The 18,218-nt window shown below is 39.0% G+C and overlaps 1 protein-coding gene across 10 annotated transcripts in view; it reads left to right on the top strand.

Annotated features, from left to right (window-relative positions):
* The window catches only part of TBL1X (transducin beta like 1 X-linked), a 204,084-nt gene that overhangs the window by 164,958 nt on the left and 20,908 nt on the right, over positions 1-18,218 (top strand). For all 10 annotated transcript variants that reach the window (XM_030477273.1, XM_030477272.2, XM_030477281.1 and 7 more), the window contains 3 exons: positions 2,489-2,738; positions 8,933-9,065; positions 17,706-17,847. In XM_030477273.1, the coding sequence (XP_030333133.1) occupies positions 2,489-2,738; positions 8,933-9,065; positions 17,706-17,847 (525 nt within the window). The remainder of the gene's footprint in view (positions 1-2,488; positions 2,739-8,932; positions 9,066-17,705; positions 17,848-18,218) is intronic.

The raw sequence follows: 18,218 nt of genomic DNA, 5'->3' as shown, positions 1-18,218 counted from the left end.
TTGCTTGAGTAGATATTAATGGTGTTTCCGCTACCCCCGTCAAAAATCCAGAGTGCACGGATACTTGCCGCAAACAAGAAAATGCATCTGTGTTTACAGTCTTGCGTTTTCAAGGTCACAGCAGAATTTGGCAGGAAAAGCCTGCAGTGTAGGTTAAAACTTCACTCCCTGACATCTGCTAGCAGGCAGCACTGCTTGCAAGCCACGAGAAGCCTGATCAAAAATCCACAGAGGTCACTGGAGAGATTCTGTCTGATTTCAGTGACTTTGGCTCAGATCATATAAGAACAGGCATCGTCCTCTCATGTACATGGCAAAATGGTTGTGTGTAAATTCTGACCCTACCTGGGCACTGGTTGTCTGTGGGGATTGTATGAGGAGCCACAGAGTGTCTCTGCTCTCTTTGAAATGCCAGGGGAGACAAAGAGGTGACGTGGGAAAAGCCAGCATTTTTGCCCTGCCTTTCTAAAAAGCATGATGCTTCAAGAGGGAGTGGAGCATGACAGATAAGCAAGTGCTACATTACAAAATATTTACCATAGATATTCGTAATTGACAGAGATCTGTAATAAATATTAATACATAAAAAAGCTATTACTTTTTCCTCTATAGCTGAATGTAGCATGTTAACAGCATGGGTGAGAACAAAGGAATATAAAATAGAGAAAAGGTTGTGCTGTTTGCAATGTGTTTGGAAACTCATTTGTTTTTATCACTAACATTCTGTGTTGTTTTCCTTTTATGACTTGATACCGTGTTTTAGAGTTGTGTATGTGTTATTTTTTAATTGGAGCAATACATTTGACATTCATGCCAAGCTGCACTTTGATGCAGTTGTAATAACAAACCAGCATAAGGAATCTGTCCCAATTTGCTGCTACTTGACATTTTGTCCTGTGCCTGAAACTGGAGCTACACAGTTAGAAACTTTCAGCCACGAACAGCACCTATCACTTCAGGTCGTATGACAGCTGTAGGGTTCTGCTTCAGTGCATCCAGCTTCAGAATTAGCCTCAGTTGAGAGAACAACCTAAAAACACGTATTTTGTCACCATTAAGATTTATGTTGCTCTCATCATGGTTTGACTCTGATCAAATACGTGCTGTTAATTACATTAGAGCAAAGCAATGCCATTCTTGCTGCATCCGAATGCCAACAAGGGCTACGTATATTCTTCTCTATGTGTATTACATAAAAGCAGCGAGTATTAAATGAGACTGTAAACTAACGTGTATAAAATCTAAGTATTGTTTGTGATCTTTCGAAGGGCAGTCATGGAAATAGCCCAGTGAGCAGTTTTACAGTTAAAAATGTAAGACACCAAAATCCATTGGCAAACATTTTTTCCATTGTGTAGCAAGGATTTGAGCCAGGATTCAAATAAATGTCAGTAGAGACATTTACATAAAAAACATTGAGGAGAAAGAGAGCTTATGGTTTTCTTCTCTAATGACTCTTTCCTCCCTTTTCTTCCCCATGAGGAAACAAATATGTGTTATCTTAATATTGTAATTGGAAGGGGTAATTCAATGACTCATCCAACAGAAGCATACTAGCAGCCAAACGGTTATTTTTCTTCATTACTTATTGTTATCTATTGAAAATTATATTGTTTCCCAGCTACTTCATCTGTCTATATCCTAATCTTACCTACTATTCCTCAAGCACAAATCTTTCACTGCTGGGTCTTTACTATTTCAAAGAATTAAAAGGAGTTTGCAGAAGATAAGAAAAATGGTACTTTACAAGGCTACTAAAACATTTTTCCTCTATCTAAGATAATAGGAAAGTGAAGCAAAGCTAAGTAGATGTAGCAGTTGTTGACCTGTCTCTATTAAGTCTTATAAAACAGCCCTTAAAGGTTAACTCAATTGGTTGTTAAACCTGAAGCCTAATTTACAGAAATCAAAATGAAAGCTATAATTCACTATTGTGAATAAAACTAGTGGAATAAAAGAAAAACTATGGTAAAGCAGTCCTGTGCAGTCAGCTACAAGTGGTAGTGCTGGGCTGATGAACACCGTGTAAGAAACCACTGAATTTGTGCATACACCTTGTTTTGGCTGAGGTTCATTCTTCATCAGCTGCTTCCATTCCTGTGTCCTTGCAAGTGCAGGAAGACAAACAGTTCAGCCAAAGTCTGTTTGCCTTTGTCACTGCTTTAGCCATGACTCTTTTTTTTCCAAATACAAAACAAAGAGAAACTTTCTGTCGTCAGACTTCTTTTTTTTTTTCCACAGCATGAAGTTTTTACAAAATTCCAATAAATCACTTATTCACCAAAGAGATTTCTAAGTGGAACATGAGTACCACCATCACAGATCAATAAGAAAGAGACAGTCCGTAGTAATGTGGCACTACTAGTTAGGTCAAAGTGTAGTATCTTCACACAACCTGGTTTTGTTTCTTTATATCATTGCCTCTTTGCCAACCTCAATGGTGAAGATCCTAAACTTGCCGTTTCACTTCTGCTCTTTTTCCCTGCAGGATGGTACAGTATTTGATGGCAGGCCAATAGAATCCCTGTCTCTGATAGACGCAGTGATGCCTGATGTTGTTCAGACCCGGCAGCAAGCATTCAGAGAGAAACTAGCTCAGCAACAAGCCAGTGCAGCGGCAGCAGCAGCAGCAACGGCAGCAACAGCGGGAGCAACGACGACTGCTGTTTCCCAGCAGAACACACCAAAGAACGGAGAAGCCACTGTGAATGGAGAGGAGAATGGGGCACATGCAATAAGTAAGCAAACCCATGCAGCTGCTTGCCATTACTGGGCACTTTGAGTTTCAATTATGTTCTTGTCTTGTACTTGGTTGGTGTCTGCAAGGCTGTAGAACTAAGGAGAATCATTTCAGGCAGGTGGGGTATTTCTAGAAAGGCTGCTGAGTAAAAATCATGTTTCAGATCACAATGCTGTTTTGAACAGCATTGCCAAGCACAGGACAGGGAGTTGTATGTGCCAAGGACCATTCCCAGCAGACAGCTTGGAAGCAGACAACTTGTCTTGAAGGCACAGAGGAAAGAGTTCCCCACCTTTTTATTTAATAGCACATGCTTAGTCACACCGTCCACTGCAGGTATTTAACTGAAGGTCTTACCTTCGGGAGATTTCCTTAGTCTGTGGGAACAGTCAGTTCTCAAGAGCTCTGAATTCACCTTTGTTTATTGGTGTTGGCAGGAGACTGTGCTCATACCTTAGACATCTAAAGTCAGGCATATAAAGCAAGGAGTGGACATACCTGCTTGTGTATCTAGGTCTTGCCAACTATGCTAACCCTGTGGGGCAGATATGATTAATGGTTCTGATTTCTGTGTACAAGCTATATTAGGGCACTGGCTAACTTCTGAAATGAGGCCTTAATTCCTGATTGCCTTCTGAGAAAACTCTAGAGGAACGTGCATGGCAGGTTTTGCAGGAGGCCCCAACAACTCTTTTGCTTAGACAGGTAACAGGTCAGGACCATAGTAATGTAAAAGATTTTATTTGTTCTGCAGTGTAGATACCTTTATCAGGCTCCATCTTCTCTTCGATCTGAATAGATTCACCTGTGGGTCAGTGAGAAAAATGCTTTCAAACAAGGGGGTTTTTTTAAGAGATTTCCAGTTAGACAGGCTATTTTCTCCCAATAAAACTGCAATGATTGAAATTACATTTTTCATTTGAGAACGTAATTGTAAAAAAGTTCTGAAAAAATTGAAATACTGATTTGGTTTTAGACTATGGATTCCTTATGTTTTACTTCCAGCTGGCCCTTTGTTTTGAAATTGAACTTATGTACAAAGGGGTGCAGAAAGAAAGGAAAACACTTTTACAAGTATCAAATGCTGACATTTTGTTCATTGACACTTTCCTTCAGCTGATTTGTGAAAATTTTGGGGGAACATCTTCCTGTGTCTGGACCAAAAAACTCCAGATTCTTAAGGTAGAAAACTGATTTTTGGTTCATCACTAATACAGAACCGCTCAGACTTATTTCTTTCTGATCAGAAGAGAAACACATACAATTGTATTAATAAACGGAAAGCCTGGAAAGCAGTTCAGATGTACAATCAGACTGTAATCCTTGATTTCTCAAATCTGCCATTTTAGCATTATAAAATAATAATTCTCACAGCAATTTATAGAAGAATTTTCACAAACAGTTGCAGAGCTTTCTTAGAGTGTTGAGGAAGAGCGCTCTGTCTGGAGCAGGATGCAAGAACATGGTACTGTGTTGTCCAGTAAAATTTCAGGGAGGTAAGATACATGTTCATGTCCACCAATGAGATATGCTACCAGACAGAAAATTTCAAAGCACTACTGCGGCTGCTAAGCATCCTACCATGTAGACAAGCTAACAGAGCAATGGAAATGGGAAGACAGAAAGTCCTTGAGGAAGAGCTGGCCAGCTGGCATGTGTTGTTGGCAGCTGCTGTTTGTGCCAGTTGGTCATCCTGGGTGAAGAGGTGAGCTCAGCAATTTAAGGATATAGAGGCTTTGGAAAAAAGCTGCTGAGAAACCCATTGACAGCCAACTCTGTGATGTGCGCCTCCCTCACCTTGGGACGACTATAGCCTTTCTGTCTAAGGCATTCAGAGGGTATCAGCAAGGTGGTGTAGCACAACTGCAGAGGAGGGTTGTACATGGGAGATACACACAGAACTGCAAAATTGGCATTCAACACCGTTGGACAGGCCTGTGTAAATAAATTCCAAGAGATCTGCCTCCATAATTATCAGAAACCACTAGAAATAAAGACTAACAAATCTAGCTGGCAATTCACTGCATGGGTCTGATAATACTCTTATAATTGTATTTCCTTCTCTTATGGTAAAGTTAGAAAAATATAGTTATGTTAATGAAATAACAAAGGGGTCATATCCTTCCTTTTCATTGCTTATGCAGGGCAAACTATATCCTGCCATACCTTTTCCCTTATCACCATGTTCAGAGAGTCTGTTTAGTCTAGGAAAGACTAAGACAAAAGATGTGTCAAGAGCTTAGCTTAGAACAAAAGGTTTAGGGAAGGATATACAATGGCTCAGATAAGGACATAAGTTTTAGGATGGGTAGGACAAAAGTTTAAGATATGATGTAATATGTGTAAGGTGAAAGCTGTGAGACCTACTGGGTAGAAAAGACTGCTGGTATGCAAGATGAGAAACTTCCAAGACCTTCATTTTCACTATTGTTGGATTCCACACTACTGGCGTATACTGGGATGGGTTTGGACAGTGTGCTGGTCCTTAGTCATAACCTGAAGTCATCCATATATCAGCATGTCATAAAAAGGTGGGAGGGGGGGAGCAGGTGAAAGAGATGTCTTTGGGAAGTTACCCGGTTGGCATTTATTCTGACACTATATATCTTCCCAAAAAAGTATTAACATATTTAATACAGTATGATATATTTCTGAATGTGGTTTTATCAATATAATATGATAGGGTGATTTGGTTCAAGGAAGGGAAGAGTCTGAAAAAAAATCTAAGAACAGTTTGAGGTGCAGATTCAAATACTAAATAAATAAAATCACTGCCTTCTCTTGCTGCTTCCTGAGTAATGTTTTCAGCTTTGAGTCACTTTAAAAATTAGTAGAAAAAATAAAAAGTGGCATGTAGAAATGGAGCCAAGCTTTGAATTGTTTTCCAACTCAAATATTTTTAGTGTCATTTGTTTCATTATATTTGCAAGAATTGGCTTGGGTTTAAGTAAAATAAACCTCTGGAAAAAGACTGAGCCCAGTTCCTTTGTTGTAACTACAGGCGTAAAAAACAACTTCAGTGAAAGAAAGGCCTGACAAAGATTTAAGTAAAAAAAACCCCACATTTCCTGAGAAAAGACAGGGTTAGCATTGGTAAGATCTTAAAAACATATCTTCTTTAATTTGAAGGAAATAGAGAGTTAATATTACTCATTGGTGTGCTGGAATTACATTTTTTAAGAAAACTTTAATAGTTTTGGGGAATATGACTTCTAATTTCCAGTGATTTGGGATTTTTAATACGTTTGAAGAAAAAAGAAGAATATAGTGTAGGTTTAACCAAAGATCCTGTGGCATTTAGAAAGTGGTTTGTGTTAATATTTGGGCAGAGTCCTCCACGATGTGTCCTGCAGAGTTAGGTTTTCGCCTATGAGGGACTGTTGCATGTGGCGGAACTGCCTTCTCTTTCAGAGGCCGCCTCAGAGGCATTCTTTGTGCAGATGAGGTATAACCAAGTGACTCTAAAGAGACTTTTTTTTTTTTAAATGAAGCCTATTCTTGATATGCATCTTACTTATCTGTTTATTCTCATTCCCCATGCATACATTCCAGCTGCACCCATAGGGAAGCCGAGTTTTCAAATGAGACCAGGGCTCACAGGAGCTCGTGCTGTGTAAGGAACTCAGCGCTCTTTGGAGGGTGCCGTTTTGTGGTCAGGGGTTTCTGCAGTTTGTTGTTGTTACCATAATCATATCCATTTTATATTGCTAGTGTCTATCTGAGTCTGAGAAGAGCCTGAAGCATTATCACAGAAGCATGCACTGTCCTGTTTGTTCAATGGGGCATTTTAAGTTTTGTGCTTAACGGTAATACTCTAAATATGAATGTTCCTGACTACTGATGAAAATAGGAAGAGAACATATGTAATGTGAACATTTGTGAGCAATTTTTGAAAGACTACTCATTTTCCCCTCCCTTTTCTCCTGAACAACCAAAGCTGTAGTGTCAAAGTCATTACTCGAAGACAATAGAAAATAATCCTGCAGGTATTTGATTGCTCCCAAAGGCCAGGCAGTCTTGCATGTAGTAAAGCAGGTAGCAGCCAATCAAGGTTTCTTCTTCGCAGCATGACAATTTGTGGGGGGTTTTTTCACAGCAGTTAACAACATTTGAAGTGTGTATCTAGGTTCCTCCATCTGGCCATGTACAAACAAAAAATATTTCTGAATATCAGATGGCCTTGCTCTGATAGGACCTCATGACTTTGGGACCTTGGAGTAATGCTGCTTCCAAACTGTCATTTGGTTTTATTCAAGTGTGAAAAGCAGCTCTGCCTTCAGAGCCAGGCAGGTAACAGTAGGATCATATGTGGTAAGAGTAGTATCTCATTTAAATTTTTCAATTACAACATTTGAGAGATCTTCTTGATTTACTCACACAGTGAACAGGACAGAGATGAATGCATAGCCATTACTCTGCTGCTGTTTTTCTCATGAAAATACGCTTTAAACCTGGCAATTCTGTGCTATGCTGAGAAATTGAGGATTCCAAGTTCTAGACTCCTGTCTTCTGGTGGGTTTTAATAGTGCTTTGCTCTTCATTGCCCTGATTGCTCAGAATATCATATCAAAGTTCCCAGCTGCTAGTGTCAGGCTAAATCTTGAGTACTAGTATATCTTGACAGTATTAATTTTAGTAGTTATATATACACAAAGAATTATCTAGGACAATGCTTAACACAGGGAGGCATTTGTAATATCTTTAGTTCTATGCAACAAGTCCGTAGGTAATAAGTATAGTCAAAAATATAGATATTTTGAATTAGAAATGTGAGCTGTGAAACTACTGTTAGTTGTTTTCTAATTTTGATACTCAGTGCTATGCCACTCATTGAATTATGTATGAATTCCATTCCATCTATGGCGTAGATGTGGCACAGACATAGTTAATAGGGTACCTAACCAAATAGGCAATGAGAAGTGCTTCTTGTGTGACTCAGCATAAATTAGGCAGAGCCAAACACTGTATTTGAAAGCCTGGGTAAGGGTAGAAACCTGGAGATGTTCCTTCCGATGGCAGTTGTGCAACGTCGCAGTCTGTTCTGCCAGTTGATAGGCAGTAGCTCGGCAGAGTTTGAGTATCGGGACAGATGGCTGATTTTAAAAGCTATAAACATGTGGCAGTAAAGGAGCATAATTATTCCACTTGCAAACCTATGGATCTCCATATATGATTGAAGAATGACTAACCAGAAGACTTAACCCAGAGAGAGAACTTGCATTTTGATCAATCAGAGGAGATCAGCTGGCCAAGGCATTGATTAGGTAACAGGAGGCTGCCTTTCCCCCAGCCTGGAAGCTATCCACTCTTGGATGTGCTTTCTGCAAAATGGGCCACACTTCTGTCTGTAACATCTGCTGTCTGCTGTTTCAGTGTCATACCTGTCCTTGGTTGTGTCTTGTTCGCAGAGGGTAATAATCTTACATTGCTGCCAGGAAGTGTAGCTCGAGCTGAATGAGGAAGATTTATACTGAAGCAATGAAAATATGGAGTGAAAACGTTGTTCATGATGCAAATGGGAATGAATTGCTGCCTCTAAGAGAAATTCATCATTCTAAATTCGCTTTTTTCCCTTAAGGAAATAAAAGAGCTTTATAAAAAAAAGTTACTTTACACTGCAGTCTAAAGAACCACAGAATTACAGCGTGCAGTATGCCTCAGTTGGTACCTTTGCATATATTATGGTACCCTTGGTAAGCTGATCACTCACTGTTTCCCTGCCATGCTCAGGCAATGAGGCCGTTACTTGTTATATTCTTCATCTGTTAGTAGCACACATACTACTTTCAGGACACTGACAGAAAATGCATGTGCTCTATGTTACTTTTTTAAAAGAAGAGCATAAAGCTTTTCTCAAATCTGGCAGTCTGCTATTTTAATAATTTTTAACTCATTTTTAATGAAACCAGCTTCAAAAAAAACCCTGTATTGAGTAAAAGCTAACTACTTTTTGGAAGAAAAGCTACATGCATTTATACAAAATATTTTGGAAAGCTCTACATTTTGAGGAAATATCATAAATCTGAATCATCATAGAGAAGAATATAGATTAATATGCTCAGCGACACACCACAGAATATTATTTATAGTTTATATGTTGCTGTAAGCTTTAGGCCATGGGTAGCGAGCTTATTTTTAAAGCAGACCTAACAGCACCTTGCAAACTACTTATTCTGATGTATCTCCTTACAGATAATCATTCAAAGCCAATGGAAATTGATGGGGATGTTGAAATTCCTCCTAACAAAGCAACAGTCCTTCGGGGCCATGAATCAGAGGTGTTCATCTGTGCCTGGAACCCTGTCAGTGACCTGCTAGCATCTGGGTAAGACCATGACTGAAACCAGCTGCTGCAATTAGAGTGTATTTGGGGATGCAAGAACTTGCAAATGTGTATGGGAGATGAATGAGTATTCTCTTCACTGCTTTTTCAGCCTGCAACTGTGTTTTTCAGCAGTGCTGTACCTATGTAGCAGTTAAGTAAGTACAAGGTGACGCAGAATATGAAGCATTTACCCATTTAAGGTGTGCACTCTGGGGCCCTACATACACGTAATTTTTTTAAAAGGCTTTTTAAAATAACTATGGATAATTCCCAGAGTATTTGAAGTTCATGTATTTGAAGTTCATGTAGTCTACTCCTACTTCTCTGAGTTAATGGTTCACATTAGAAAGTCTTTAGCATCAATGTTTTCTTTTTAAAAGTATGGAGACTCTAAAGCAGAGTTTTCTTCTGCTGTGTATGCATTAGCATGGTGCACAAACGGGAGTAGACCTGTAGAGCAAAACTGTTGTCAGGACCTTATGTCACCTCTGTTTGTATGGGATAGGGAGACTTAAGGCTGGACCTAGTTTTGTCCAATGAGATGAACATTAGGGAGTCATTTGAGGGCATGTGTTGAAAGGACTGTTCAGCAACGACAACCAATGGTTACCCCAATGGTAAGTGGGACAATCAGGAGATTGACTTACAAAAAGCACTTTTGATTTGAACAAAAATACTAATGTAAACATAGCCTGAGAGCTGTATATACAGACACTGTTGAAATATGTGTTTGTTCATGCTTAAAGTTAAAACTTAAAATGAAGGTTAAATTTCAGAAGTCTAGCTGGGAATGTGGAGGAAAGCTGTTATAAGTTAGAGGAGGTAAATGGGTCTTCATCACTTAAAGTTGCTGAGCAGCATCAGAACACATTTCTTAGAGGAAAAAGGAGAATCCTTATTTTATTTCCATATTCTTGCAAGATCATCAGAATGGTCATCATGTCTTTGTTGGCTTAATACATGAAAGAAAATGGGAAAGAATAAACAGGAAAAATAAATACCAGGTTGGATAAACAGCACAAGATCTCTTAGAGAGTGGAAACAGAAGTTTCCAAAGAAAAAGTTCAAACAAGAAGATGGAATCCTGCTGAATATGCTTCATTTCTGGAATGTCCAGGTCTGATAGTACTTTCAGCATCTGTAGCACTAAGTGTCTTCACTTAGTAATTTTAAATGGATATAGCAGTAGAATTTGCAAAAACTCTGTGTAGGGGTTTTGGATGAAAAACTTTGGTTTTCAGCTCTTGTTTTCCATAGGCTCAGTGGGTCTTCTGGTTTGTGATAGGGTCCCTGGGTGATGCAATGATACAGGAAAGAGCAGTAGTAGCAGCCACACTCCTATGCCATGCATTTGCTGAATTTTCTACTAACCAGATTTGTCTACCCACTTGGTTTTCTAGTGTCTCAGGCAATAATGCTTGCCAGTATTATTTATCCCTAGCAAAAGATAATTATTAAGAAGGAAAGTTCTGATCATTAAGGTCAGTCTGCAGTTAAAATAGGCAAGTATAAAACAGTTATTTCACAGAGATTGTTCTCTTCCCAGTGTACAGTTGCATGAACCATAAAAAGAGAATTATTTGATGTATAAATAAATAAAAATTAGGATTGACAAATGTGAAAGAACTGTAGCATATGATATTCCTTAATCATCCCAGCCCAAATCTGAGAGGATGTTTTAAAATTAAAATAAGTGAATCAAGGGAAGGCAAAGAATCTGTGATGTACAGGAAATGCTACTGCCTACATAATGATTTGTAAATCAACACCAAATGATCCTGAATGAACATGCTCCTGTACTGGTCCTCTAACTTTTCAACGTATGCCTGAATCCTTTGACTACTCATAGGTGTTAAATCATGGCCTAATGGTGAAGAAAACCTAAAAAATTAAGAAGAGTTTAGTTAACCTCATTAAATTGTTTTCATGCTTGTTTCTTACTAAAGTTGAAAATCTAGAGAAGGTTTCATACAATCTGAAAGATCTTTCCCATAGTGGGGACAAACTTAATTAGAATTTCATGGGCTGTCTTGAGATTAATAGCTCTCATATTCAGGATCATTCAAATGAAGGGACTGTATTTGTTGGTGCAATAGATCTCATACAGTTACAGAATCATAGAATCATTTAGGTTGGCAAAGACCTTTAAGATCATTTAGTCCAATCTCCTTTAGCCCTGTCATCCGAAACAATATACTTTTTATTAGGAAACTTATCCATTATGGTATTTACTTGAATTCTCTGGAGAACAGTTTACAAGTGATGAGTTAGCACACCCACATTATTATGTAAAGGAAAATCAGTGGGGAGAAAGGATACCCTATAGAATTATTCTTTAGGGATACCTGGTGGCACCTGAGATGAAGTGAAGATGCTGCTTTATTCTAGAGAATATCTGAACAGTTGAAATTAGACATCCACTAAAGTGCTCTGTCCTTCTGCAGGTACCTACATCTCTCAACTCATTACATAGGAAGTTGAGACTCCTAAGTATAGGTGCTCAGATCTTACCTGTTGGCTTTAGCATTGGTAACTACTTCCCAGTATCTGACTCACCTCTCTGTCAGTGCTTGCCATACTGGGCTGCTTCCCTAGAGTCTGTGATTCACAGTCCTGGTGTGCATAGTCTAAAAAGTGGACCATTTAATAAACCAATAAATTACTGCAGTGACTGAGGAATAAGTGGGTGTTTAACTTTGCTGCAGGGTGCTAAGCACAAGTAGATGGATCCCTGGGATAGTGACAGCTCTTACACTGCTTCAGGTAAATCTGGACGATGATAATCGGAACTGTTAGTCAGATGTCTGAGATAGAGGAGTACCCTCTCACTATCCCTTCAACTGAGCTTTACCCCTCAGTGTAATAGGTCTCAATATGCTTTGCTACTGGTTTTGGAAGCACATAAATACATGCATGGTTAGAAAGTACCTTCAGGTGCTGTGTCTCATACAGACTAATGGCAATGTAATGAAAATACAAATAATTTAGATCCATATGGATCTTAATCAGATTTTAGCCTGCTTATAAGAAACAAAGCATGTGATGCAGTTAGCCTTCAGGTAATGCAGCAGTGAGTGCCTGATGAAGCTTACATGACTGATATGGCATAGAACGCACAGAAGAAAATGAAACCAAAGGAGGAGAACTGTCTAACTGATGATGCCACTGCACAGAGAAGCATTTGGGATGTCTGGTAGAATAATAGTGCAAGCTAGCATTTACAGGTAAGCTATGTGTTATGGCTCCAATTAAATGAGGGAGAGAAGCTCCCTGAGATGTGCAGTACGCTGCAGCTCTTTTTATCCTTTACAAAGTAATGCTTTGAAAAAGAAAACCGCAGTTGGTCTGATGCGTGAACACTGAATTGTTAGATTCTCTAATAGCCATATTGTGCTGCCCAGTCTGCAGTTTTCTTCTGGTTTTCCATCTGCTTGGTTGTACCCATCTGTTGTCTTCTTAAAAAATACATATAAAAACCTAACTATTAAATAAAGGAAATAACACATTTCTTCTGTTTATACAATGCCTAGCACAATCAAATTTCAATTTATGGCAAAGTATTTTCTTCAAGCCTTGTTATACAAGCAATAGATATTTCTAACAATTAGCAGCAGTTTAGACAGCAACCTAATGTAATCTTCAAAGCACTAAAAGAATAATGCAGGTTCACAACCTAATCTGAAGCAAGCTGCGTCAGGGATTTCTTTGTAGAATGAATTACCAAGAACTAGAGCACTGGTCTCCAGATTTAGTGAGTATCCCACTGATAGAAAGGGATTTTGGTATGTGATGTCCCATCTACTCAATTGCTTTGATTTTTTAGGGTGTAAAGGCTAGTAGAGGAATATATGGTCTCTGGACTTCGCAAGGGCTAAAAAAAAAAAAAAAAAATCAACAGTGGAGACAGGAATTTCTCTCATCAAGTAGCCAGAAAAAAATATATTCTGCAGCTGGTCTTCCTCCTCCACCACACCCATAACCCCTAAAGTCCTCTACAGTGGAGGATAGAGGAGACTGGAGATACCAGTAAAGGCTGCCAAAGGCATGACTGTCACCAGATGCTTATGAGAAGAATGGTTAGATGTTACGAATGGAAGCATTATAATAGTACAGTAAAGTGCATACGTACAGCCATGTAAGAGGATTAGTTACCCTTTATGAAGGAAATCAACATTCCAAAACAAATAATTGCATTTAGTGTTTCAGATAGGTCAAAAAAAAAAGGGGGGGGGGGGCGGGGAAAAGGTAGGGGCTTGGCTAAGTCTCAAGATTTGGCCATTCCCACCCATAATTCCAATTTTGCTTTTAAAAGACAATTGTCCTCTTCAAACAATTATTTCTTCCATGAGATACCTTTCAATATCTAAGTTTCAATTTTATTACTCATATAAATTGTTACAGATGGTTATGTTCGCTTGGTAGTGCAGAAACCCCTTACAGCTACATCCACATTAGTAATCTAACCATGCCTGGGAATTTTCCTAGGCACTGAGGCCAACTGGCACAGAACGGCCGGTGTCTGTGCTAGCAAACTGTCCTGGCTGCCAAACAAACTGCACATTGGGAATCATCTCTGGACATTGTAACCACCAAGTCATGCCCAGGAGTTATTTAGAGAGAATGTCAGGGCCCCAGGCAGGAGTGCTAATTAAAACAGGCCAGGGAATAGTCTATCAGTTTGCCAGCATAGGTCCTTGTGGTCTGGTGACCCAGAGTGTTCCTGAACATGCTTGAATTTCCCAGTATGGAAGTGGATGGGTTGTGAATGTCAAGGCTGCTAGAGCCTTTAACTCTAAAAGTTTTTCTAGTTGAATTTAGGATGTTTCTGTCAGCATGTTCAACTGCTGCTTCCAGTTCTGTTATATCCAACCATGCCCTTCAAGTAATTGTCATAGCCATGAAGCAGAGGGACCTGGCCTCATTCTCAAAACCCAACAGTAGGTTTCTTTGCTGATCTATACAAGCCTCTTTCACACAGGGGTACTTTGTCTCTTTTAGAGTGCTCTGTGCACCTTCGCTCTCCTAGTCAGCAAAATAATTAGCTGTAAAAGCTGTTGTCCAAGGTCTTTCAGTTATGACTGTTTCTCAGAAGCACGAAAGGATGTTTGCGGCCATCTCCTGTCATCATCTCTGGGTTTTATATAGTACTTCCTCATATCGGTAGTTTAGGATCCACTATGAATTACCTTTCTGAATAATCCTTTTGGATTATCAGGTTGAGGGGTTGATTTCACCCACCACCACCCTAGTCAGCACCAGCTGTTAATTCTGCTAACTGTAAATGCTTATTCATTAGCAGGTGACTTTACTGGCAGTTTCCTCATTACGTCAAATCTATTAATGCAAAGCAGTCAGCTATTAGGTGAGGTCTACTTGAATAACCCATTGCAGGGAGCAGTGCTGTAGAACCAGTGGGACAGAAATCTCCTTCTGGATACTTCCGAGGCACTTCCCTCTACTGACCACCTAGGAAGCATAAGCACTTACTTTAAGAGACCTGCTTTATTAAGGAAGAGTTAGGTATGTAAATTATGAAAAGTTTCCTTCCCTTAGAGTTTTTAGTAATCTCTTTTAAAATAAAATAGTAAAAAGTCTAACCCGTTAGAGCCAGAAGTGTTAAATACACATTAGCAATATCGCGTATCAGAAGAACGGTGATTATGAGACTTGCAGCTGAAGATTAGAAGTACTAAGGCTCAACATGCATCTTGCAAATTTCTTTACCCAACTGCAGCTGTTTTAACCTCTGTGCTGACAGTGGCAGAATGGAGAATTCATATGGCACAAATAAAATCCTGCAAACATTTGTCCGCCTTGATTCATGATTATACCAGGGCTGGAGAGCATGAAATAAAATTCTTTCAGAACTAGCCTTTCTAAAATTTGGTAATACTCTACCATAGTGCAGAACAGTATACCTATTACTCAAGTGTTCATGACTTGCATGTTGGAATGAGCTGCTTTATCATGCAGATAGAAATGCTTCTGTGGGCTAAGGAGATTAAATATCTTTCTGAATTGTGCTTGAACTATGGTCCGCTAATAAGTCAGGGTTCACTGAGTCATTCAACAGAAATCAGAATACTTTCCAGAGCAGAGAATACTCTATTTTCCCCAGCAACAAAAGGGAAGACACACAAATACCCCTACCACACACTGTTAGGCTTTTAAAGCCTCTCTGCAGGGGCACATAATGGCTTATGTAGCCTTAGGAAGAAGAAAATGGAAAAACAAAATTAAAATACTGGAAAATAATATTGCCCAAGCATTGCCAGAAAACTGACTAAATAAAACTGTTGAAAAACAAAACATAACCCTTTTAGAACTAGCAAATAGGATATTGTGTTTGATAGCCAAGTGACGGAGTACTTTATTCACAGGGTCCAATAACAAACTGGATTATTACAATGAGGGCAGGATTGGCCTGGAGCCTTACATAGCAGAGAAGCCAGCACTGAAGGAATTTCCTATTTAGGATGTTAACCAATAACCCAAGCCTATGAAAGACTTATGTTTCCATTATTGTGAATTATCACAACCAAAAAGGTTCCTTCCCTTCTGAGCCTCGTGATTAACTTTGTTAATTTTCTAGCCAACATGTACAAAATTGTTTTTTCAGTTTTCCAGACCTCTGAAGAAATAAGGAGTTAAATTATCATCATCACTCTGTATGGTGGTAAAAATTATCCTGACGCAAATTATTTCTTAATCACTAATGTGAAAGATATGTGCCAAAAGTTACAGGATGTCTGTACAGCAGTATCTTTTGGTTTAGGCTGGCAAAGCCCTGGCCAACCATCACATCTCAGCTTGACACAAAAGGCTCAGAGGAGATGGGAGCACATTCCCCAGGCGTGCCGTGACCCAGCAGAGCTCAGAGCCACTGATACAGGCAAAAAGCTGTAAAAGCTTTTTGCTTTCACAGTTGAACTGTTGTTTGTGCAAAATTTGGCTAAATTATTGGTAAAATAATAACACAAAGATCAATCAAGTTCAGTACTTGATTGGTCAATACTTGCACTTGAAGGCGTGTCAGGTGTTTAAAATTTGGTTGGTACTTTTGGTATAAATAATTAAAATGGTTTTTAGTAGTCCAGAAGAAAATCTTATATTCTCATGTGAGGAATTTCCTTTTCAGTATAACACAGTGTATCAAAGCAAAAATGGATCTCAGGTTTTTAGTCTTCAAAAACAGACTTTTTCTCTTTGTTAGTGTATAAGAAAGGAAGTTATAGTCATTACTTCAGAAAAAAAAAAGGAAGAGCTATCACATCAGCAATGAAATTTCATCTAGACTATATGAATTTCTGGAAATAGAAGAGGGATTCTAATTCAGCTCCAAGATTCCAAGATTACCGCATGTAAATGGAAATTACCCTCTGGACAAATCAAACAGTCAAGGTTACTTTGATCGGTTTAGTTGCTGTTGTTATTGATTGTTTTTTTAAAAATGGGGAGGAGGAGCGGGAGACAAGTCCCAATAAACTAGAAAGTGTAATGTCTTCCACCCCATTGCAAATTGATTTCTGACCTCAGGCGCGTTTTCCATTGGAAGAAGGATTTATGCAAAGTGAAAATAAAACTGTTATTTATGAGCAGATTATGATAAACTCTTCAGTTTCACCTCACAACTTTTTCTAGGCAAAATCAAGGTTTCAGCCTGCATGTTGGAATGAGCTGCTTTGTCATGCAGATAGAAATGCTTCTGTGGGCTAAGGAGATTAAATATCTTTCTGAATTCTAGGGAAGAAAAACACTTCCCTAGAAAATACTCAGCCTGTAAAATAGATTAAAAACCTCATGTTGTCTCTGTCTTGCTTTGTCGTGTCAGTAGTTATTTTGCCACTTTTTCAAATAACATGAGCTAAGCAGCCAAGCTACAGACAGCAAAGGACCCTGTAGACATGATTTTAGAAAATGAAATAAAGATGAATTTTAAAAAGTTATTTAAATTACCTTTCTACTTATCTTTAGATTCTATAGCTTAATTTAATGCTGAGAGGTCTGTCCTGAACAGAAGTACCTTATGAAAGGGCCATGGCCAAAGCAAAAGGAGTCTCAAGTTCACCTCCTGCTCCTGCAGAAGCAGAGAGGTGGCACCACAGCACGTTTGTCACACTGCTGCCAGGGTGACACTCTGCACAGGCGGTGGCCCTGCAGGTCCTGCCACACTGTGCTCAGAGCCTACTGCAGCTCCTGGGGAGCACCAGAGACTTGGTGAGCCCCCGGGAGCTAATGGGGCTGCACGCCTCTTATGGGAGTCACGTGGGCACAGCCTTGATGTTTCTGTCTTTATTGGAATCTCCACAGTGTTACGTTTGTAATGTTGAGTCCCCCCAGACTATCTCAGTTATGGTGATATCAGCTTTAGGTATGAAGTGCAAAATGTAGAGGGCAAGCAAATGCATTTTAAGGTAAAACTTTTCTGAATCAAGCAAATGACAATGTGGATTAAGATGATATGTATAATTTAAATATGTTAGCATTTTTTAGAAGGTAGTTGGAGTGCAGGAAGGGTTGGACAGAAAAATTTTTTAAAGGCTGTGATGTTCTCTAATGAAAACAGAAATAGAGGTCTTTACGTTGTTTGCTGGGTCGACAGCAAGAGAAGTTTTCATCTCTGCACAATTGCTTTTATAGATCCGGAGACTCAACAGCCAGAATATGGAATCTCAATGAAAACAGCAACAGCGGTTCCACTCAACTAGTTTTGAGGCACTGCATAAGAGAAGGAGGACACGATGTCCCCAGCAATAAGGATGTGACTTCACTGGACTGGAATGTAAGCTAACTTCTAAGACTGTGCGCGGTTTTTCACTGTCTAAATTTAATTCAGAGGCAATTACAGCTGCTGCTCCATATCTGTTATATCTGAGGTGACCAGAACTTCTGTCCTAACCTACTGACCTCTTGTTTCAAATACTCATAATAGGCTGAACTTTCCCCATATGCTATAATTTTCCAGTACTGTTGCCATCTTCAAGCTTAATAATGATGTATTTATATCTCTATTTTAGGAGCATGGGCAAAAATAAACTTAGCTAACTTTAAGAATGAAGTTTAAACAAGCAATCTACAAGTAATGAAGCCTGATTAATAATGTATTTGCATCTCATAGTTACTTTATTTTGGCATGTAAAGAGATACAAGCAC

Source organism: Strigops habroptila, chromosome 2, assembly GCF_004027225.2.
Source record: "Strigops habroptila isolate Jane chromosome 2, bStrHab1.2.pri, whole genome shotgun sequence".
NCBI lineage: Eukaryota > Metazoa > Chordata > Aves > Psittaciformes > Psittacidae > Strigops > Strigops habroptila.
Note: the sequence above shows the minus strand (reverse complement) of the source record. Positions and strands in the feature narration are given on the sequence as shown.